Here is a 24,924-nt window from a genome sequence, read left to right on the forward strand (position 1 = left end):
GCAGGAACAACCACCCAGTTTCCGGCAATATCTTCAGCTCTTCTTTGACACCCTGCTCTGCCTCTGCGAATACCAGTGGAGATCTGATGGAAATTGAGACGTCCACCAGCACCCCAGTTACCACCAGCAGCAGCGATTTTATCGACGACTTCCCAAGAGACAACACCATTTCCAGGAGTGCAACGAACCTTGGCGATGTCAGCATCTCCGACCAAACCGTGAACACCAGCTTCAACCTGGGCTTCAGCCGTGGCTCCCATCTACTTAGGAATGATAAAGTGGAGGACATGGAGTGGGAACCTTATGACATTTACTCCAACCATAGTGCCACCATGGACTTCTGAAGTAGACGTTATTGAGAGAGAACACCACCAAAAACATGCTTCAGCCCCGCCGCAGTCCAGCCTTTTCTCCGTACTGGATGTGTGGCTCCAAACTCCCATCGGGAGTTCGATGTCCAATATTCTTCGCTTTACTTAAATCCATTGAAGAAGACCTTAGCCGCTGGAACGACCTTGACTAATTGGCAGGAAAGCAGCAGTAAAAATGAACATACCTCCAAAAAATAAACCACATGTTCTCAATGACCCCATTTCAACCTACAGCAAACTGGTCCAATACTCCGGAATCTGTAAACCATAATTTCAACTGGAAACACAAGAAACCGAGAATGAAATTGGCAATTGAGACACTGTTACCTGGAAATTCATCTCAGATTATTATATTATTATTATAAAGTGGCTACAACCAGAGCAACTAGTAAACCTTACATGGTTGGAAACAGAATGTCAGAAATGACCAACATCAGATCTCCCATTTCTTACCTCAGTGAAGTCAATAAATAAAAGAAAAAAGTATTTTTAAACCTGTTCATTGCGGTGATTTTGTCGGCTTGGTGGAAATTAAACAACCAAACTGGTTCCAGAAATTGACTCCAATATGGCACAACCCGGATTTTCGGGGTGTCTTCAATTCATGGAAATGACAAGGAATCATCCGCATATCGTCTCGTGGCTAACTACCATCTTCTCGTCTTTGAGCACGCTCCTCTTTTAGATGTGTAGTAAATACAAAGGTAAAACGGCTTCGCAGAATTTGGCACCCATTGGGCCGTAACACCAGTACCAACACTGCGGCACAGCAGTGAACAGGGTGACAGCAAACAGGGAATTAAGCGATAAAACGGAATGTCTTTTTTTTTTTTTTTTACTAACTCCTGGAAGATGCAAAGTTGGACCGATGTGGCATCATGTTGGCCACCTGTGCTGAACTTCTGATGGAGCGATGGAGCGTCCAGTTTGGAGAAACGGCTGAAACCCACCTACAGTACGGACTACATGAGGGGTGAGTATAAAACAGGGATTGACTGCAAAAATCCAAACTATTCCTTCAAGATTTATTAACCTATATTTTTTGGGGGTTTTTTTTGGCAGCGGTATAGTAGTGGAATATAAGTGTCCAGATGGCGTGGTCCCCCATCTGGACCTGACTAAGTGTCAGCGCTCCGCTCACGTGTTCCCTGATTTGATAATAGGTGTGGGGACAGTGTTACACAACAGTGTTGGTGTCAACATTAGAGACTTAATGGGTGTGAGATTCACCAGCTCGCCAGCCCTCCTCTTCGGCCCTTCTGAACGGCGCCCACTAATGTGCTAAGAGGAAGAGAAACGTATCCGATTTACCGCATTGGGTTGACCGTCGGTCTTAGTATTTGGCGGCAAATTAAATAATAGATTTTCGGGCTTTAACTTATCGTATATTTGTTCAGTAATGTACTCCCAGTCAGTGGCGTCTACTCTGATGGTAAAGCATAAGAAACAAATAGATATGACTAAAAGTAATCGGCACCTAGCTGTATGATTCAGCACCAAAGTTAGATTCCACTTCATCTAACTATAAAGGAAGGAATCTCTGTCTGTCTTTCTGTCTGTCTGTCTGTCTGTCTGTCTGTCTGTCTGTCAGTATCTCTGTATGTATGTATCTCTGTATGTCTGTCCGTCAGTATCTCTGTATATATGTATCTGTATGTCTGTCTGTCTGTCTGTCAGTATGTATCTCTGTATGCCTGTCTGTCTGTCTGTCTGTTTGTATGTCTGTCTGTATGTATATATGCATGTAGGTATCCCTATACAGTATATATGTCTGTCTGTCTGCCTGCCTGCCTGACTGTCCGTCTGTATGTCTGTATGTCTGTCTGTCTGTCCGTCTGTATCTCTGCCTGTCTGTCTGTCTGTATGTATGAATCTCTGTATATATGAAAGTCTGTCTGTCTGTCTGTCTGTCATTCTGTATGTCCTTTGATTATCTCCACAACCGCTCATCTGATCTACGTCACACTGGGCGGGTGTATCGCTGGGGACTCAAGGACGTGTCGGATTTGGTGCGATTTGGACACACGACACATGTAATATTAATAAACTTTCAATAAACAGTGAGCCAGCGGGAGGGGGGGCCTCAGGGCTCTGCAACTGAGTCACAAAGAGTATCTTTCCCCGGTGTATGACTAACCGGCGGTTTTATCTTCCATTGTGTAAAACGGGACTGAATCATTACACGTTGGAACCGGCATGCACCAGTTTATTAACAATTAACACTAATAATCTTAGTGAAGGATTTTTACTTGTATTTAAGTGAATATCTTTGTAAAGTTACAACTTCTATGTGAGTTTAAGTACCAAAGGCCAAGTGCCTTTGAGGTTATTTTTGCTTTTGCTAATGCCTTGTTTCATTGCAACTAACAGTATTAGAGAGCTTTTAGGGTGGATAGCGTACACTGTGATAGGTTTACATCCAGGGCTGCCCCCATCCCACCGTGGCTCTGTGGGAGACACTATATTACTGCAGGAGCTACTAGACTCCTACTGCAATATCTGCAGCATCAAAAGGCAGCGCCGTACTTTATTGACATACCTGACATTATGTCATGTGGTCGTCATAGATGTATTGCTTTTTTCTGGAGCTGCTAATGTCAAGGCCAATTCTGATAAACTGGAATGATTTGGTCTCTGGTTTGGTGGAAATTAAGTTTGGGGAACTATGTATAAACTATGTTGGTTTAAATTTATTTTTAAATAGCCACGATAATGGTGTCGGGACATCTACAAGGTGTGGATTGGACGGACACCAAATAACTCAGGACTCGGGCTTTGTTTTTCCTTCAGGAACAGGATGAGAGGGACAGCGGACCCTCTCATCCCTCCTTCCAGCTCTCCTCAGCCCTCCTTCACTTCGCCTTACACCTTCCGGCGATAGTGTTCCCTATCGCTGGAATCTGCCTCGTTGATATTTATGTTCAGTGGTCGTCTACCAATATTCACACTGCGCCGCTCTGCCATCCGGCCTCCACTCTCTCTATCGCCGTTTCTCCGTGTGGGCTCATTTATCTCACTTTCACAGCGTTCCGGAGTCTCTGCATGGCCCCGAGACAGAGAGAGAGTAAGAGAGAGAGAGAGAGAGAGAGAGAGAGAGAGACAGCGAGCAAGAGAGAGAGAGAGAGCGAGAGAGCAAAAGAGAAAGAGCTTTAGGAGCCCTTGTCGCCACACACCACGACTGAGCCGCTCGATTAGAAAATTTCCATATCGCAATCGTGATTTTAAGGAGGGTCAGTTTCAAAATGCAAGAGCTATGTTTCAGTGTCTGCTCCATGTACTTTGTCTGTACCGGCGTTTGGTCGTTTGGTCGAAACACAGTGCGTACGGTGCGTTGCATTGGAGGTTGGAACTCAAGTCATTCCGACGACGCGGCCCCTGCTCTGGAGCTAAATATGTTCCATTGCCTCTGTTCGGACACGGGACGCCCGCTGTAAACTTGTGTTTATTTGGCACAACTCACAAATTCTTCACGCATCTACGCAGGTAAAGCCAAGGCGTTTCGATCGAAGTCGGACGTGTTTTCAAATGAAAACCCATGAAAAGTTGGTTTCGACTCCAAATTCCCGACCCGGAGGGCCGCTTTTCCGAGCAGGAGGTCGGGTCTTTTCCGAGCCCTGACTTCAATGGAACGCAGCATCAAACGGGGGAAACCCGCCCCGCCGAACGGAGACGCCGCCTCTGAGGAATCGGACCCCATCAAGGGGCGAAATGAGGGGCCAACACCTTGGTTGTTAAATTACTTCGGTCGATGTAAGTGGTTAGGTGGAAGCATCGATAGCCGCCGGGCCCTTCCCTCTCAGTACCGGACGCCGGGGTGGGAAACGGTTTCCCAACAGAGTGAAAACAACACAAAGGCTTTCTCACTATTAAATCGATGTCATTCCACCCTCATATCCCATTGGCTTCAGATTCATATCATTTCCACGTGACATGCACAGCCGGCGTTTTTTTTTTTCGAGCTTTACCGCGCCTTCAATCTTTCTGAGGTTGTGGGAGCTGTGGAATCGCTCCGGGGCTGTTTACAGGAGGGAGCCCGGCACCGCCCTCCTCCCTCTCAGCCGCCCTCAGCCGTTTCTCCCTTCGTCTCCGCCTCTCCTATTTAGATTTCTCCATCTCCCAGTCCAAATTTGTTCTTGCCAAAGATATTATTCCTCATTTTCCCTAACAGTTATGCGTCGGGGCGTTCCCGCGACGGCACCTCGCGACCGGTCCTAATTTTTGGTCGCGGAGAGCGGCAAACGTTTTCTGGATCCCCGACGGCGGGGACCTGGAACCGTGAAGAAATGCCGGGGAATTTATTTTCCGCTGGCGTTTTTAATCGGCTCCGGAAAAAAAAATAATCGGGGCGACATGGTTGCAGAGTGAAAGTCTAAGCCGTACAACGATGTATCCGCGGTGTAACACATAACACCCGATTATGTAACAGTCGGGAAAAGGGTTTATAACAAAAATGTGTATCAAAAAATATATAAATTTTTGTCAGATGCATAACATTACGTCTTGTGTCTAGTGTTGTGTACTACAAGTCCCAGTATTCCGTTTGAGACTGCAACGTTTTGTTTTTCTTCCAAGATCCCGGTTTTACCCTCGTCTCGTCTCAAAGCGGTCACTTTCCTTTTTCTATCGTTTGCCTTCTACTGATCCAATGACTCCATTGGGTTTTTTTTCTTGGTCACTTGAGGTGTGGGGGTATTTTTCCATCCGAGGGTGCATCCATATCGACAGTGTACTGACCACCACTATTTACGCAGCTTTAGCAAATTCACCGTAGCTGCCTCTCACTTCTGGCGTGTGGCGGACCCCGCCGACCAACAATTTAAAACAGCATATAGAGGAGCACATGTGTAAAGTAAATACACTGAATGGCTGTTTGTTATTAATTGACGGATACATAAAGTATCAAATATGAGATTTTGAAAGGAAATAATCTTAGGGATTGCCACTTTAAAGTGACGGCAGCCAAGTCAAAGTCAAAAAGACATAAATATGTTTAGGTGTGTGTATGAAAAAGCGCGTATATGGGTGGTATTGTGAGAAAGGGGGCTTATACGCGCACGGGCGCGCGCACGCACGCACACACACACACACACACACACACACACACACACACACACACACACACGCACACAGGCAGAGGGACTCACATAGGCTTCGTAGTCGCAGGACTGGAAGATGAGTTTCTCGGGGTGATGCTGCCAGTACTGCACAGGGGTGGACGAGGTCGCCTCGTTGGGAGGACGCAGCGTGATGGGCTCGCACCACTCCCCCTGCTGCAACCACAAACGACAAATTGTGCTTCAGATCCCGGCTCGACCCAGACATATCTCATTTGGCCGAGGCAAAGAGAGAGAACACGCTTGAAGAGAAACATCTGATAGGAAATTAACTCCTTTGGCAAGAGAAGAACAACATGTCCGCCTTCTAAGCCTCCCTCTTTACATCTTCTCATTTGTAGACTTGGCAGGAAGTGACTTCCATTATGTTGCGTTGTAGATTTTACAACTTTCCGACCCGAGAGGCTGTTTCACCTTTTTTTAATTAAAGATATGCCTAAATCCTATTTGCATACTTCCCAAATCCCAGCAGGGGACTATTAATCTGCCTTTTTTTTATGATCCTTTCGTTCCAGAGTAAATGAAAGCAGATGATTTCTCTCTCAGGAGGGAGTTTGCACGTGACTGTGGGATCTGTTTGGCAGGTTGTGTGTGTATGTGTGTGTGTGTGTGTGTGTGTGTGTGCGTGCGTGTGTGTGTGTGTGCGCATCAGTTGTGGATGACACAAATTAGTTCATGCCCTTACGTGTGTGCGTGCGTGTTTGTTTGCGTGCTTAATCCCCATCAGACGGCTGATGAGGGACTCGGGAGGTGAGCTTCTGTAATCTGAAGTAATGATGTCGGGCGCAGAGACGGACCGGGGGCCGTAGCCAGGAGGAATCTGCGGCAGCATTTATTTTCCAACACTTTCATGCTCCAAAACCTACCAATGTGTCTGAATTCGCGCAGTTCTGCAAAGAAGAGTAGATTAAAATTTCTCCACCTGGATGTGAGAGACTGATATCAAATTGTAGGAAGCGTTTGCTTTAGGTATTGCTGCTAAAGGTGCTGCAACCAAATTACTTTTTTCACATTGATGATAGGGGTGTTTGATAACTTTATTATTATTATTATTATTATTATTATTATTATTATTAATAATAATAATAATAATAATAATAATAATAATAATAATAATAATAACAACAACAATAATAATAATAATAATAATAAAAATAATAATTTTGTTTTATGTTAAATCAGGTTTCCTTGTCTAACATAACGTTTTGTATTAAGATCTGAAACCATTCAGTATTACAGATATGCGATAATAGAGGAAATCAGGAAGGGGCACATCTTTTGCTGCCAAAATATTTTCACAGAACTTTAAGTTCCATCTTTTGGAACTTGAAAACAACTTTTTTTTCCATCTTCTATAAACCCAGCCAATAAAAATCATTTTGATTGCGTCACTTTGCATTTGGGGTTTTTTTCCGCTTTTGCCTCTTCTTTCTGAGAGCGGAGGCAGACTGGAGGTGAAGGTGAAAGCCGTTGCCAACCACCAGTGGTGTGAAATTGAACAAAGTGAACAAAAGCAACTAAGCCCCTTGCTTTAATTGCTGTTCTTTGATTAAACGCGGCGCTCAGTCACCGTGAGCCACCACAGAATATTGTTCCGCTAGAAAGAGAGTGGGGGGATATATTGTGACGCACACGCCTTTAAGAGATTCAATGGAGAGCGTCGGTAGGAATGGTTTAGTCTGCGCTGATAAGCTTTGTGATTCACACCCAGGCATGCCTAAAGACCCTCATCACACCGGATCAAAACACAGCTGCTTCGCTGTGTGTTTGTGTGCGTGCGTGCGTGCGTGCCTGCGTGTGCATTTGCATCTGAGTCATCCTGCTGTCGTAGTTTGGGAGACGGGTCACCCAGCTTTTTCTCATCTCAGCGGCAGACTCGAACAGCTTATCTGCGATAGGTGGCTTCACGTGAAGCCCGGTGCCGACCAGAGCTATTTTCTAGTCCTGACGATTTTTGGCTTATTCTTTCACAAAAAAAAAAAAATAATTGAAACACTGACATGTTTCACAGATTCATTCAGAGGTCAAAAATCTGATAAAAAAAAACAAAAAAACAAAAAAAACATTTTTGTGGGAGTTAAAAGCTAAATTGATAAAGTGGAAGCGCTGTACTGTTGTTTTGGCTTTGTAAATAACACCCCAAATCCTTTCTTTAATTAGAGTCATTATTATCAAACCCAGATATTCTCTGTTTCCCCTCCTCCCTCCCTCCCTCCCTCTCTCCCTCCCTCCCTCACCATGCTGACTTGGGCCATCTGTCGCTCCAGCTTGGAGCGCGGCACGTCCTCGAAATAGTTGTCGTTGCTGCGCTGTCTGCGCCGCGCGTCAGCCTGCATGATGAGGTGCTGCACGTCCAGGGACCCCCCCGGGACCCCCGCCGTGTAGGCCGCCGGACCCACCGACGGGCTCAGCTGCGGAGGCGTGTGGTTCCCGCCGGGCTCCTGCCACGGGAAGGGAAGGGAAGACGGAAGGATGATGAGGAGGGCAGATGGGGGAGGGCGACAAGTGACAGAGAGAGAGAGAGAGAGAGAGCATTCATTCATCATCCTTTAATATGATGTGTCACCGCTCGCTGGCTGGGTTTGCCGCCGTGTGTAAGTAGGGCAATTGAATTCACCGTGCACTTGTCACATTTCATGAGGCCCGCCGTGCGCTGCGCTGTGTCACGCCGGGAGCCGTACACCTTGACGGGCGGCAGAGGCGGAGGTAAGCGGAACGGGGGAAGAAGGTGTTCTAGACAGAGAAGGAGCTTCTAGGAATCTCAAAACCCCCAAACTGAAAACATGTTTAACTAACCGTCCAGTGCAGTGGTTTGGTTTTGAAAAAATCGACTCAGATCGGGGGCCCCGGAGACAAAATCTTATCAAAATAAGTATAAATATAAATATAAATATAAATATAATACGTATCAAACTGCTAATCCTTGACATGAAAAAGGTTGAGAATCACTGACCTAGAGGTCTTATGTGACGTAGGCTTCCTCTCTTTATCTTCACACTGCACTTCTGTTCCTTACGTTGTGTTCCTTGAGTTTTGATCTTGCAGAGCTGCTTACCTTTTATGTGGACCTATTCAGTCCTTTTTACACCAGTTAATATAGGTCTCTGAGGTCCCCAAAACATGTTTTTGAATTTCTTTTGCTGAAAATACCACTCAGATTATGCATTCCAGCCATTCTAACATCATTACACACGCTTTCAATCCACCCTGTCTGAAAACACACTGTTTCAGTGGTTATGTGAGCCAATGGGGTTTGAGCACAATTTCCGGGTTCTGTGAGCAGATAGCGCTTGAGCTTTACTTCCGGGTTCCGTTCCATTTACTGCGTAACTTTCACTGATTTTACCTTGTCAGTACACCAGAACCCGTTTCTGAACAAATTTGAGGCCAGAAATAAGCAATCCAGTTGTTGAATCTTCCCTCATATAAGCTCTACTAGGCCTCATTTAAAAGTTTGTTCCAACCTTGGTTGCCCTTCTCCGAGCTTGTAGGACACGGACAACACACCGGCATGCACCGGGACTCTCACACGCGGGGATTCTTTGTTTCACGTAAACATCGGAAAATAAAATAAAATAAAATACATACATCTACAATAGAAACACACAATTTTTTATTGGTTTTGTTTGGAGAAACGCACGATGGATCGGATGGAACAGATGACTATACAAAGAAATCCGTGACAAGCTGACGTCAAAAAGCTGAAAGAAGAAAAAGCCGTTGAAATAACGAGCGTTCAGAGTGGATTGTTGATTGTTCAAAGTGATTACTTTGTCATGAGTGTACCTCATTATTTGACAGGTTGTCCACGTGTAATACAAACATCTGACATTGTTACATTATATTTATGACAATAAATAAGGAAAAGCATAATAGGTCCCCTTTAACCTTTCCCTTTATTTAACCTTACCCTTATGTATTATTTCTGTTCTATTTTTGTAAGTATTTTGCATATACTTTTTTTTTCCCTGACTGTCACCTTATAATAATGTTTTTTTTTCACTGTTTTGTTGGGATTGGCTCCAAGATTAAACATTTCATCGGATGACAGTGGCTCGGGAGCTAGAGCGGGTCGTCGAGTGATCTGGCGAAAGGATCCCTGGCTCGATCCCTAGTTCCTCCTGGTGGCACGTCGAAGTGTCCATGAGCAAGACACTGAACCCCGCATCGCTTGCACGGCCGACTCCACCATCTGTGTATGAATGTGTGTGTGAATGGGTGAATGGATGTGATGCAAAAATGTAACGTGCCCATGTGCGCTCCGGACTAGAAAGGGCACCGTCTCAAATGCGGCCCCTTTACCATCCATCAATTCCATCACACTGGATGTACTGTCAAGCGTTTGACCGATACAACATGATATCCTTGAAGCTCTCTGGGCGTGGTGGAATTAGGTTCAAACTCCTCGCTGCCTGAGATAGTTATTTTCCTCCGAGCGTCGTTGGACCCCCCCCCCCCCCCTTTTCTGAGCCTCGCTGTCCTTGTTTACCCCCTCGTAGTCCCAGCGCAGCCGCCGTGCACGGCCGCCGGCGCGGATCGGGTTATTCTTCCCGGACTCATTTGTTGTTTGAGGAAAAGAGCTGACATTTTGGCCTTTGGAGACTGAGGTGGAGGGGTAGTAGAGTCAACCTGGCAGACACATTAAACTAGAGTCCCAGAAGCAGAGGCGGCTTCCCGGCCCCGCAGCGCAAAGAGCGCGAGGCTGTAAAAAGAACATTACATCTCGACCCCAAAGCGAGAGGCAGAGCTGGTTACTTTAGGATTAGTAACCAGGTCAGGACAGCAGAGAGGGGCCATTTTGTCTCTCCTAGGTGGCAGCTCGGGAGTAACTTGTCGGTTGCAGTAACAACAGCATTGCAGAGAGTGGTACAGCCTTCTGAGCAAGACAAATGTCTGTCTTCTCTGACTGCGTTTGACAGATTAAAGCTGAGTTATGCTAAATTTGGCCTCTATTACAGGATATCCTCCGAGTTGAAAGAGTAGCGTTCACACTTTCAGACTTTCAGACTTGCGTCTTACATGAAAAGTCCAGTTTCTAGTACAGAGTAGATATGGCAGGACGACAGGAGGCCCTTGGATGCGGGAGAATAATATTGTTCGAAATGGTTTCGAAAGGAGGGAGGATCAACAAATAATCTGACTGTCGTGGGATAACACTTGTTGGAAATGGTTAGGGAACAGATCCTTCACAAAGTACACATGTCTCCATGCGAGTTATGTCTAAAATCTGAGTTTGGCCTTGTATTCCTGTGAACAAATGCAATACAGTAGATATGCCAACGCTGAACTACCGCACTGACTGCACAACAAACACAAAGGCATAAACGAAACTAAATTTAACCGACTTGCATGAACAAAGACGCGCTTGACGGAGAAACAAAGACTCTGCAGACAGATGACGCATGCGAAAGGCAACATCAAGACGGTTAAGCGCGGTCGGTTGGACGGGTTTTTATTGTGAGTGGACGAAAGGCTTCTGCTGCATGGAAGAATGGAAATGAAGTAGTGTGACAATACTGTAAAAAACGGGACTGACCCTCAGGGAGATGGCCCGTGGAGGCTTCTGCGGGGTGTCTTCGTGTAGTCGATCTCCCAACGAGGCCAAGATCCGTTTTCTGTGTCCAATGAGATTGATCTTCAGAACCTGGGGACAAATGCACACACAAAAAAGTGGGTGGTTATAACCATGGTTAAAGAATCAAACAATGGAAAACCTTTACGTACCGTACACTATTGGAGTTGCACGCACGCAAGCTAGAGTTCGCCATGGCAAGTCTAGAACTAACATTTGTCGAGAAAGAAAATAGTAGGAATGCTGTTTGCCAATACTTTTACTTTGGAAAAGCAGAAGATTTACAAAAGCTGATTTGCAAAAGGCGACGACAAGAGGAGGGAACACTACAAATTTGGCAAAACATCTGAAGGACCGGCACCCCCATCTCTTCAAAGACTTGAGATAGGTGCATTAATATGATTTAATAAGTGTACAGTTATTGTCATTAATGAAAAACCAAGTGACCCAGTAGTTGTTTAAAGCATTATTGCCACACATATTACAAATGAAAGCTTTAGGCAGCGGCCAGACTGTCTGGCCAGTCTGGCCTCTATAACTGTTTTGTGTCCATCCAGAGAGGCTCTGGAGGAGATTATCGAAGATGGATGCAGGGTGGACATATCCAAAATGGTAGGAATAACAACAGACAATGCCTTGAACAATAAAAAGGCATTTCAGGAGGACGTCACGTGGATCCCATGTTTTAGGCGCGTAACCCTTCCTCCTGCCGTCAATAAAGGCATAGGTATTGACCGGGTTTCTGCAGTACTATCTAGGCCACGCGAGACAGTGCCCTCCTTACTAGATCGCCCAAGATGTCCCGCCAACAGGTGAGGAAGCGGAGAGACCTTACTCTACCCGATCATAAGCTCATTCACGATGAACCCACACACTTCAACTCATCTTATGACATGGTGAAGCACTTTTTTCCTGTCTGAAACATGAGGAGAGCGCATCCTGGAAAAGGAGATGAAGGACAAGGTACAAAGTGATTTCAGGCGGCGGTATGAGGACAGGCATTTACAACATGTTCTTAACACTGTCACCTTCCTTGATCCCAGGTTCAACGACAGTTTTGTCGAGGAAAAAGAGGTCAAACAAGGTCTTCTGGATCAGACTCAGCGTGACATTTCCCAGGAAGAAGGAGGACCACAGCAGCTTCAGCCAACACGGTCACAAGAAGCTACGGAGCAACAGGCCAAGAAAACCAGGACTGATTAAAGAGTCTGCTGTCAAGTATTCAAAGGGAGAAAAAGGATGAGCAAGGAGAGGACCCATCTGCCAGTGCAGGGCGCTTCCCGAAAGAAAGACTTTCCAGAGAATTACTGGTATACAGTAAAATGCCAGAACTCAGTGCAGAGGAGGATTCACTTAATTGGTGGAAAGCACATGAAAAAAAACACTCCCTTGCCTTTCAGAGCTTGCCAGAAGATATTTGTGCATTTCTGCCTCAAGATAACCATCTGTGATCTTCGGTGCCTCTGGCTTCATTTGCAGCCAAAGACGGTCAAGACTGACCCAGGACAACCTTGTCATGCTGGTGTCCCTGTCAAAGAACGTTGCGATCGCGAAAAAGCTCAAGTAGCCCAACTGAAACAAAGTTCAGGATATTCGAGGCATGCATCAAAAAAATAAAGAACCTTTTTTGTGTGCCTAGGACCTTTTTTCTTTTTGCGGTGCTATATTGAAAGAGGTATCGAGCATCAATTTTTTTACACTAGTAATGTATCAAAGTTTAAAATTCTGGTATCGTGACAACCTTGCTATTCAGTGCTCTAAAACCAGACTGAAATTTGTCAAAAGTGTTGAATGCATTCAAGTAGCAGGAGATCTGGGAGACCATTTTTTTCCCAAAATCGTAGAAAAAAATGGTAGCATGGTACCTTGGAGATTGGGCCTGTAGTTTTAGTGTTCACACAACACAACTCTTGCAAATCGTGAATCGTGAATTTGATTGATTTGCGTCCCATTGCTGACCCGGAACTAGCACAGCACCTTCCCAGAAAGGATGAAAACACTGTTTTGTCAGATTTTCTGGGCAAGACATCTGACTAACCCAGAATGTAACTCACCCAGGAGAAGTGTTAATGAGCACATAATAATACAAAACGCCCCCAGCGACACACAGATATCATGGTATTAGTAGAACTGCTGTTGTTATTGTTACATAACCGACTCTTCCCCGCCAAGGCTTTTCCGATGAGACTTTACGGGAAACTACAATAACACAAAGACCTTCCTCTAAAGGTTCCGCCGAGGTGGCACTCACCCATACAGTATATCTATAAGTTGGTGAGGTAACGTGCTCTGAATAATGTGCTGGGCAACATCCTGCAATATTCTGAGTCTTTGTTTTGTTTCTTGCACCGCAGTTACATCATTCTATTGTGTTGGACTGTCTATTCTAAATGACGGCTGGGAAGAGCTGCTCTTTCAAATCCTCAGAGGCCCCCAAAAAATGACCACACTTAAATGAAGTCGCTGAAAAATGTACAAGAAAAAATGATTGCGCGACAATACATTCCAAAGACCTGCGGGCGTGAGGGCTCGATAAGGTTTGAGGAAATGTCATTATGGTTGAGCGTCTCTTCATCAAGGGCCCTTAGATGCAGATATAAATATATAACCTCATGTACGTCAATACGAATTGATGGGGCCAAATATAATAGTCCATCGATCTTTCCCGTAACCATTACAGGGGCATGCATATCGAGAGATGGAGAGAGAGAGATGAGAGAGAGGGAGAGAGAGACGAGAGAAAGAGAGAGAGAGGGAGAGAGAGAGAGAGGGAGAGAGAGAGAGGGAGAGAGAGACAAGAGAAAGAGAGAGAGAGGGAGAGAGAGAGAGAGGGAGAGAGAGACAAGAGAAAGAGAGAGAGAGGGAGAGAGAGAGAGAGGGAGAGAGAGAGAGAGAGAGCAGGACACCAGGTGACACTGGTCTATCTGACACCAGAGTATTGGAGCTTTCTTCAAGGTTCTCTTTGACCCATAGCCCCATGTACGGTGAATTATTGCATTGTTTTATGAGGTATAATGGTGGAGGGCTTCCAAAAAAACTGTACACTGTGTGTGTGTGTGTGTGTGTGTGTGTGTGTGTGTGTGTTACATGTGTGTCTTCATAGCAGAAGGTGTTAATTAGAGTGAATGTGGGACCTTGCTGTGAGCCTAATAACACTCCCAACAGTCCTGTTGGGGGACACACACACACACACACACACACACACACACACACACAAACACACACACACACACACACACCTCCACCTCCCACACCAATTTCTGCCCTACATCTGCCACCAGGAGTAAAGGCAAACACAAAAAGAGAAAAGTAGAAAAGTTTCATTGAACTTCAGTCTGTGTGTGTGTGTGTGTGTGTGTGGGTGTGTGCGTGCGTGTGTGTGTGTGTGTGTGTGTGTCTGTGTGTGTGTGTGTGTGTGTGTGTGTGTGTGTGTTTAGTTGTTTGTTCGTGGGTGTATTATTGTGAGTGTTTGCTTCTGTAATGTCGCACCCAAACACAGAGCATGAATGAATCACTTCCCGGATGCAAACAAATACCGTATGTATATGATTTAATTATTCGCGCCAGCAGAGAACCTTGACAGGGCTGATCAAAGTATGCCCACTGTGAACAATGTTTGTACACATCACCAGGCATTGTGAACGCATTAAATGTCATCTTCATCTTCATAGGGGCGGCAAAGAAAACCCACACGGCTGCTGACGGATTTATTCTCCATCGCCGTCTCTGCTGCATTCCACCGGTGCATTGAATGGGTTCATACAGTGGGGTTGTTCATCTTTATTTTATCCATTTTTATTTTCATAGTCACTTCTAATGTATATCTAACACACACACACACACACACACACACACACACACACACACACACATACATAGATGTAAGCGTTAAGCCAACATAGAGCAACATAGAGCTGCACTGGTAGTCATCCCTAAGCCCCCCCCCCCACCCCACACACACACAGAATCCAAAAACCAACATAATTCATACAGATACACACACATGCACGCACACACACACACACACACACACACACACACACACACACACACACACACACACACACACACACACACACAATAGCACACAGCTTAATTCACACGGTGAGGCTGGGGCAGAGGATGATATTACATTATATTACTAGTAGTACTCGTAGCCTCGCTGCGCCACGGTCCTATTTGCATTTAAATTATATTCATGCCGCTTGTATATAGTGACTGGAAGTCCTGTGGGTTTCTCCTCTCCTTCAGCCCCCCCCCCCCCCCCCCCCGTTTGTCTCTCTATCCATCCATCTCCCTCCCTCCCTGATCTCCTCTGCGTTTAATTCAGCGCCGCTCACCTCCGACCAATCACCGTGGTCGCGTGTCAACGGCTCGTTACCCGCGGACGGGGAGAGCGGCGGCAGCGGCCAGGACGCCCGGCATCTCCGGGACTGCAGCTGAGCAGGTGTTGGAATGGATTGCGTTTGGCACGGTACATGTTTGAGTATCCGTACGTGCATGAGTTTTGAAGTTTGTGGTCGTGGGCAGGCTGTACCATTCAAGCAAGTGTCCTGTGGGGCTGGGCTAAAAAAATGGACGCTGCCATACGAGTCAATGTATTGTTTATCACCGATTTTAAAATTGGAATATGGATGCTTTGTCTTGAAGTCATGCAACTATTTCCTGAATATTTAAGTACCACCTAAGTGAATTGACAAATTTAATTTGTGCATTAGACTGAATTTGATCCGTCAACTATTTCTGTAACAGGCGTCAGATGCTACACTGAAAAGTCAGTGGAAATTCTCATTATGCCTAAAACGTCAATATCACTATAGAATCTTTTAGTGAGCCATCTATTCAATAGCTTAGTGAATCGCTACTAGTGAATGAATTGTTACTAGTATCTACTCGTATCTATTCTCATTCTTACTAGTATATATTCAAATTGATACTTGAATCTATTCCAAGTGTTGCTACTATCTAATCCCATTGTTACTAGTATCTATTCTCATTGTTACAAGTATACTGTATATTCCCATTGTTACAAGAGTCTAATCCCATTGTTACTAGTATATATTCCCATTTTTAGTAGTATCTATTACAATTGTTACAAGAATCTATTCCTATTGTTACAAGTATCTATTCCCATTATAACTAGTATCTATTCCCATTGTTACTAGAATCTATTCTCATTGTACTAGTATCTATTCCCATTAAATACTACTCTCTAATCCCATTGTTACTAGTGTCTATTCCAAGTGTCACTACTATCAATTCCCATTGTTACTAGTATCTATTCCCATTGTTACTAGTATATATTCCCATTATAACTAGAATCTATTCCCATTGTTACTAGTATCTATTCCCATTGTAACTAGAATCTATTCCCATTGTTACTAGTATCTATTCCCATTGTAACTAGAATCTATTCCCATTGTTACTAGTATCTATTCCCATTGTAACTAGAATCTATTCCCATTGTTACTAGTATCTATTCCCATTATAACTAGAATCTATTCCCATTGTTACTAGTATCTATTCCCATTGTAACTAGAATCTATTCCCATTGTTACTAGTATCTATTCCCATTGTAACTAGAATCTATTCCCATTGTTACTAGTATATATTCCCATTATAACTAGAATCTATTCCCATTGTTACTAGTATATATTCCCATTATAACTAGAATCTATTCCCATTGTTACTAGTATCTATTCCCATTATAACTAGAATCTATTCCCATTGTTACTAGTATCTATTCCCATTGTAACTGGAATCTATTCCCATTGTTACTAGTATATATTCCCATTGTTAATAGAATTAATTCCCATTGTTACTACTATCTAATCTCATTGTTACTAGTATCTATTCTCATCGTTACTAGTATCTATTCTCATTGTCACTAGTATGGTAAGTTAAGGTAAGTTTTATTTAAATGTATATTTAATAAAACACAGACAATTAATACTATTATATAATTATAGAACCCAGAATCACGATTCTGGCACCGCCCCTTGCGGTCCCCTGCCGGAGCGCCTATGTCCATTGCAATAATATTTCACTGCATACATGTATGAATGTATGTACTGTATATTTCTGTGACAAATAAACCTCTTGAATCTTGAATCTATTCCCATTGTAACTAGTATTTATTCTCATTGTTACTAGTATCTATTCCCATTGTTACTAGTATCTATTCCCATTATTACTACTATCTATTCCCATTGTTACTAGTATCTATTCTCATTGTTACTAGTATCTATTCCCATTGTTACTAGTATATATTCCTATTGCTACTAGTATCTATTTCCCATTGTTATTGGCATCTATTGCCATTGTTACTACTATTTATTCCAATTGTTACTAGTATCTATTGCCATTGTTACTAGTATCTATTCCCATTGTTACTAGTATCTATTCTCATTGTTACTAGTATCTATTGCCATTGTTACTAGTATCTATTCCCATTGTTACTAGTATCTATTCTCATTGTTACTAGTATCTATTCCCATTGTTACTACTACATATTACTATTGTTACTAGTATCTATTTCCCATTGTTACTAGCATCTATTGCCATTGTTACTACTATTTATTACAATTGTTACTAGCATCTATTCCCATTATTACTAGTATCTATTCCCATTGTTACTAGTATCTATTCCCATTGTTACTAGTATCTATTCCCATTGTTACTAGTATCTATTGCCATTGTTACTACTATTTATTACAATTGTTACTAGCATCTATTCCCATTATTACTAGTATCTATTCCCATTGTTACTAGGATCTATTGCCATTGTTACTAGTATCTATTACCATTGTTACTAGTATCTATTCTCATTGTTACTAGGATCTATTGCCATTGTTACTAGTATCTATTCTCATTGTTACTAGTATCTATTCCCATTGTTACTAGTATATATTCCCATTGTTACTAGTATCTATTCCCATTGTTACTAGTATCTATTCCCATTGTTACTAGTATCTATTCCCATTGTTACTAGTATCTATTCCCATTGTTACTAGTATCTATTGCCATTGTTACTAGTATCTATTACCATTGTTACTAGTATCTATTCTCATTGTTACTAGGATCTATTGCCATTGTTACTAGTATCTATTGCCATTGTTACTAGTATCTATTCTCATTGTTACTAGGATCTATTGCCATTGTTACTAGCATCTATTCTCATTGTTACTAGTATCATTCCCATTTTCACTAGTACTGTATCTGTTCCCATTGTTACTAGTATATATTCCCATTGTTATTAGTATCTATTCCCATTTTTACTAGTATCTATTGGAATAGATATTAGTTGGAGGCACACATTTAATATCTGAAACAGCCCCATAGGATTCATTGACAAAATTGTCCAAATTGTTACTAGGAACATCATAGAAGTTATGAGTAACAATTTAATACTTACTAGTATCTAATAAATAAGTATGAGTACCTAATACATTTGCTTAAAATATAAGCAGCAGTCACTAAAAAAGTGATGATAAAATGTTAAATGTTAAAACAGCTTGCCACACACAAGAACGTACAGTGAGACAGTCCCTTCCTCTCCAGCGCCTGGAGTGCTCAAAGAAAAAACACCAACACACGCTGGGAGACAGATTTGCAGGAAATGTTCCGCACTATGCCCTGCTTCACTAAGGCGTCAGGTAGTAATGTCATCCAGCCAATAGGACTGCGAAGAGGAGTGCTTCCAAAGGTGCATAATGGAGCTCACAAATGAAAAGAAACGGCAAATTCAGTGATCCTAAGCTCGACGGTAAAACGCTCGAGCCCCCCCGAGCGCTCGACATTTGATGATATTTTTCGGGGAGTGAGGGAACATGCCGGAAACGTTTCAGTACGAAGCCTTAACATGACAAACCTCGCAGCCGTGTCGGCCCGTGTCCCGCTGTGTACAACCGTCTCTTTCTTTCTCTCTCTGTCGCCCTCTAAAACCCTTATGACATCAGCCTGTCCTCCCTCTGTCTCGCCCACCGGGGCGGGGGGCAACGGAAATGGGTCGGTTCAGCGGAGCAAACGAAAAGAAAAAAGAGAAAAAGAAGAACCCACGAACGGAGGGGGGGGGGGGGACCAACAGCCCGACCACTGTCTGTGCTCAAACTAGCACATGGATTTAATGATGGAGGGGGAGAGAGGGAGACACTGTCCCTGTCCGGCGCCTTTGTTCATCCCCTAATCCACATTGACTGCCTCCATCAGGCCCATAATTGTCTTCCTGTTGCGTCCTCCTCGACTTCCGTCCTTCCGTCCTTCCATCCTTCCATTCTTCCATCCGTCCCTTCCCCCCGGTACGCACCTCGCACCATGATTTTCCATTCCCTCGACCTCGTTTTACCTTTCTCCATCTGCTCTCTCTCTCTCTCTCTCTCTCTCTCTCTCTCTCTTCTGCTCCGTACCCGGCGCTCTCCATTTTAGCGTCCGTAGAATTGGTGCAGCGGGGGGACGGACTTCGGTACATAGCACCCTTAAATATAGCGTTTTGATCAAATTTGCTAACGAGGTTACCGGAGATCACAAGGTGTAGAATTTGACACGGCAAACAAGCCCTCCTTTGTTCGGGGCCTTTGAAAACCCAACCCGGGCCTGCCGCAGGCGCCCACACGCCCCGCGTGCGCGTGCGGCGTATCTCCGATTCAGGCATCGACGTGGTGACCTATCTGCTCTTAGCCGACCCCCCGCGTCCCCGGAGGAGTCCGATCGAAAGAGAGATGGAGGGATCTCTGGTGTAGGTTACCAGATTCGCCCGGGGGTCTGAACGCATTACGGTGGAGATGAGCCGCGGCATTGACGGGCAAATGGCCCCCGTCAGCCTCGATACACGCTCAGAAGCCAACTCCAACCGGGGTTATTGAGCGTGAATATAGATGCCTTAGACTGGTCGAGCCCGGTGGCGGCGGCCACGCGGGTCAAAGAGGAAAAGCTGTAAATCCGCCCTCTCCGACGGGACTGTAAGGGTGGGGAGCACAAAAGGAGTCCAAACTAGCTTCGATCGGCCATCTATAGAGTAAGATAAAGAACGGCTGAGGCGAAGGTGTGTGAGGGTGTGTCAGTGTGTGTGTAGGCGGCCCGTCACCTCTCTCAATAGATCCATTTATGTTGACTATAGGGGAGTCGTTTTTCACCCCTAGTATTGACGTTTCCCCCCCCCCCCCGCGTACTCCACCAGAGGCCACTCCGTCCTCCCCCACCCTCTTTTTGACCCCCCACTTAGGTTAACGCCCCGCCCCCCATTCAACACCACGACCACCAGAATGGAGGCCATTACGGAGCTGTTTGTGTTATCTTGGATTGCCGCTTTTCACATGATACCTCTCATGTGACTGGAGGCAGAATTGGTATTGATTTTCCTGGGTTTTCAGAGGAAGGCATACATACACTCGTACATTCCACAGTGTAGCCAGAACATGCGTTAAATTAAAATACACGCACGCACGCACGCACGCACGCACACACACACACACACATACACACACACACACACACAGATATGACAATCCAACAAACAGCGCTGCATGTAAACAGAACTGAATCCACGGCTTTAGCCTAATCTCTCTCTCTCTCTCTCTCTCTCCCTCTCTCTGTTCTGGTATGAAACCACACTCTCTCCGTCCCAATACAAATATTGCAAAAACACACACACACACACACACACACAAATACACGTAAAAATACACTGCCGGTGCTGGAAATACTGGAGGGAAACCAGAGACCACCGGTTGCCTAGCAACCGCTGAGCGGATGGAAGTCGCCGCTTCAGGCGATGTGCGGAAAATTATGTTGTGTACCTGGAACCAATAGGGAGAGCCGTAACAGGAGCCCACAGACTGTATGACCAATGAGAGAAGATTAAGGGAAGTTAAGTCCCGCCCGCATAGAGACATCTCCATTAATAGCAAGCAAACTGTAAGTACGACTGGCAACACACTCTGGGTGTCTGCGCTAACTACGGAATGTGTTTGTGTGAGTGCGTGTTTGCACTGCACAAACACATTCACACTCGCTCGCTCGCGCACGCGCGCACACACACACACACACACAAACACAATCTCCTCTCCTTCTTTACTACACGAAGAGGCAATCGTGCATCCAACTCCCAATAAGACGGTGAGCAGACGGAGGAAATGGAGTGTGATATTTTTTCTGGGTTATGAGATACTTCAAAGCCCCGCGATGGAATGGATAGGATTTCCACACCGCAGAGCCTCCCCGAGCTCTGCCGCGGCACGTGGGGATTGTGGGAACGCGTCGGGTGCGTGCACATAGCATCTCGACGCGCGGCCTCTTCAAAGAGTCTATCTTTGAGATTCATTGTTGTCGGGCGGCCGTGCGCCCGACAACAGGGAGGGCGCGCACAGGGACACAGGGAGGGCGATAAACACAGCGTAACTGGGTACGCAAGCACCAGAAAGCATCGAGCGGCCAGCGTTGGCTTTGGGGTCCAGGGCGATTTGCCATTGACCGGCACGGCCAGATCAGCTTCGGAATCACAGTTGCACAATAGTGAAGAGTTGAAGAGTCGATACCGAGCGGACGCCCAGGGAGCGGACGGGACGAGGCTGAATGGAAGCCTTCCTGGATGGTGAAGACGCTCACAAACATTACACTCCAAAAACCCCGCCCACACACAGGGCGACAGACTAAAAGTCGTTGAAGGGGAAAATTGGACTGACGAAATGACCGACTTTCTGCGTTCCACAAGGACATCTGGACATCCGACTGAGAACAAATGGAAACAAAAAAAACAACATTCCCAGGCGTTTTCTTTCTTTAAATATTACCTGACAATCACGACAAAGACGCGTCCCAATTCATGCTGATCTACATAAACCAGTGATTTCTGGTTATGTAATCTACATACGGCATGTAGTCAATGAAAGTGCGGTCGCTGTAAAACGTGATAAATGCATTGCCGGCATGTGAGTAGGGTCAAATATTGCAATAAAAAAAAAACTGAATATCGAGCCTCTACCCACTTCAAAAACTATTATTGGTATTTAATTTAAGAGTTATCACAATTCTCCTGAAATGGATGTACTGTGCGTTCATTTTCAGTTAGAATTAACTTGTTTTATTGTAAACGGCTCATGCATAAAGGTGAAAGGCGAGACAAATAGTGCACAACCGACGTGCCGCAACGGAGTTGACGAGACCGAGGGGGGAGAAAAGTTCAAGTTACCTTTCCGGCAGTCGTCTTCCTCCTCTCCTTCCTGCTTCCCGAAGCTTTTCCCCCTCCTCGCTCGGACCCTCCCACCTTAAACGATCCTCCTCCTTTCTTGGAAGAAAAATGTGTCTTTTCTGCAGTGGATCATTTTTTATTTTATTTTTTTTCTTTCGAAATCAGGCTTATGACTGGTCCGCCTGCCGCAGGACTGATGCCTCTTTTTACCGTCTTCCCCCTTTCCGAGAGTAACCGTCCCCGCCAACAACCACCGCCATCCATTATTTCGGCAAAATAAGCGACTGGGGTTTTTTTGTCATTTTTTTTAATGTTCTGGTTTTTTTTTTTTACCCCCCTCAGAGTCAGCTTGTCAAGTCGGAAGTTGGGGACAGCAACTTTAAATTCCGGGAAGAAAGGGTCGCTCCCACTGCCACCACAAGCAATGGTGGGGGCTGAAGCTTGAAGAAGTTACCACACAAGAAACACGTGGAAGCTCACGCAGCATGTGCACACACACAGACACACACACACACACACACACACACAAGCAAACAAAGGTTACGGCTGTTGCTTGCCGTCCACGGTGACAGCCCGGGACGACGGCGGGGACAGGAACTGAGTACTTTGTCATTTCAAACTTCACCGAGCTAAAACTCACGCGGCGTGACGGTCACGCCGTGGTCAAAGCCCCTGACGCAGAGAGCAGGAAATAAACAAACACAAACCATAACCGTAACCCCCTTTTTTTTTTTTCTTCTTCTTCTTTAAAACGCATTCAGGGTGCTCGCTGCCTCGCGGAACTGAGACCGAGAGACGGAGAGAGAGAGAGAAGGTGGTGAAGAACAAAAGCTTCTGTTCTTCTCCCCCTCTCCATCACGACCACTCCACCATTAACCATGCCCTGCATCCTGTACTCCCCCCTCCCCGTCCCCATCACTTGATCACTGGACTCACCTTTCTCCAGGAGAGGTGCGCGTGTCAGGGTGTGTGTGTGTGTGTGTGGGTGTGTGTGTGTGAGGGAGTAATTCCAAAACGAAGCCGCTGAGGAGCACACAGCTGAATTCCTCCACCTCTTTCTTTCCTTCTTCTCGTCTTCAGTCCTTTGGAACCTCTCTGCGCTCCCCTCGCTGTCCTCCGCTTTTCTGATTTTCCCCCCGTCCTCACACTCTTTCTGCCTCTCTCTCTCTCTCCCTCCCTCTCTCTCTCTCTCTCTCTCTCCCTCTCTCTCCCCGCAGCAGCAGCTTCTCTCAGCTCGGAGTCTTCCTCCGTCTCTCTTCGCCTTCTGTCCGTCTCCTCTCCTCTCCTCTTCTCCTTGTGCGCTCTCTTCTTGCCATTCCGCGAGCAGCCTCCTCACCATGAGCTCCCTCCCTCCCTCTCTCTCTCTCTCTCCCTCCCCCTCTCTCTCTCTCTCCCTCCCGCTCTCGCTATCTCTCTCTCTCTCTCTCTCTCTCTCCCTCTCTCCCCCCCTCCCCTCTCTCCCTCTCTCTCTCTCTCTGGCTCTGCAGAGATTTCCAGCACTGTACAACTCCTCCTCTGCCTTCGGCTGCGGCAGCCAGACTACATCTCCTACATGTCTCTGCCTGAACGCACCGATCTGCAACCCCCCAACACCACACACACACACACACACACACACACACACACACACACACACACACCTTCCTCTCTCTATCTATCTATCTCTCAGTCTCTCTCCTCCACTCACATAACACACACACACTCACACACCGCTCTCTGGATCTCTGGTCTGATCACTGTCTCTCTGGACCCTAATTACCCAGTTTAACCCCCCTATAAACACACATACCAAACAGACGCCTGAACCAGACGCACGTCTCCGTTCTTTCAAAATTCTCAAATATTTGGCAACCTGTCCCGCGTGCCCCGTCAGCCCCGCCACGTGACGTCATCGCCAACGAGTCGAGGCAGAGCGAGCGGAGCGGCCGAGACCGGAACGGTCCTTCCCCCGTCTTTCTGACTCACCTTCCTACTTTGAGGCGCGTCGCTTTATTCCATGCGCCCCGCCGTGCAACGCTCCCAAACGACGGTGCGATATGACGAAAACTTAAGCTCCTCGTAATTCTCCCTCCCTCTATTTATACATCACAGTATGTACGTACAGTGGATGTTCAGATGGGTGTTGGAACACGTCGCCCGTGGGGGAAACCTTAGCCCCCGCGGCGCGATGTCATCGAGACTATTCCCGTCCCCTCGCCGCGAGGCCACGGGAAGGAGAACGAGGTTGAGATACAGATTTTTGCACGTGACATCTTTCACAGTCGGCTTGGATTTGGCGGAGGGTGGTTTTTTGAAACTTTTATTCCATTTTTCTTAAATTTTTTTGCGAGAGGGAGAGAAAATTCTGCCGCAGAGCAAGTAAACGGCGAGAGTCACTCCGAACGAGCTCAATCGCGGATGAATCGGCAGCAGCGGCGGCGGCGGCCCCGGGTTCATAGTTTGCTCGGTGCTGGCGCCGCCCACGCCACCCTCCCGCTGCGCCGGACCGCGGCATCGCACAAGCCGAGGCCAGATGAGGCTGCGTGAGCGAGTGAGCGAGTGAGTACAGTAAGCGGTGAGGAGTTTGGGACCATCAAGTACACCGCAGTCCTCAGGAAAGGAAAAACAAAATCCACCTACGCGAAAATAATATGAACGCCAACCGCCAACAACCAGACTCGTGCATTTCACACGTTTTATTTT

General features: G+C 45.7%; 1 protein-coding gene across 6 annotated transcripts in view; it reads right to left on the reverse strand.

Annotated features, from left to right (window-relative positions):
• anks1b (ankyrin repeat and sterile alpha motif domain containing 1B) overlaps positions 1–24,924 on the reverse strand; it is a gene marked incomplete at its 5' end in the record, with an annotated part of 200,103 nt that overhangs the window by 13,794 nt on the left and 161,385 nt on the right. For 3 of the 6 annotated variants that reach the window (XM_080022088.1, XM_080022087.1, XM_080022092.1), the window contains 3 exons: positions 5,516–5,641; positions 7,723–7,926; positions 11,022–11,129. In XM_080022088.1, coding sequence (XP_079878214.1) covers positions 5,516–5,641; positions 7,723–7,926; positions 11,022–11,129 — 438 coding nt within the window. Of the gene's footprint in view, positions 1–5,515; positions 5,642–7,722; positions 7,927–11,021; positions 11,130–22,242; positions 22,298–23,178; positions 23,510–24,094; positions 24,193–24,924 lie in introns of those variants that run through there. The other 3 variants (XM_080022090.1, XM_080022089.1, XM_080022091.1) reach the window with 3 other exon arrangements.

This window comes from Zeus faber (genome assembly GCF_960531495.2).
Source record: "Zeus faber genome assembly, chromosome: 21".
NCBI lineage: Eukaryota > Metazoa > Chordata > Actinopteri > Zeiformes > Zeidae > Zeus > Zeus faber.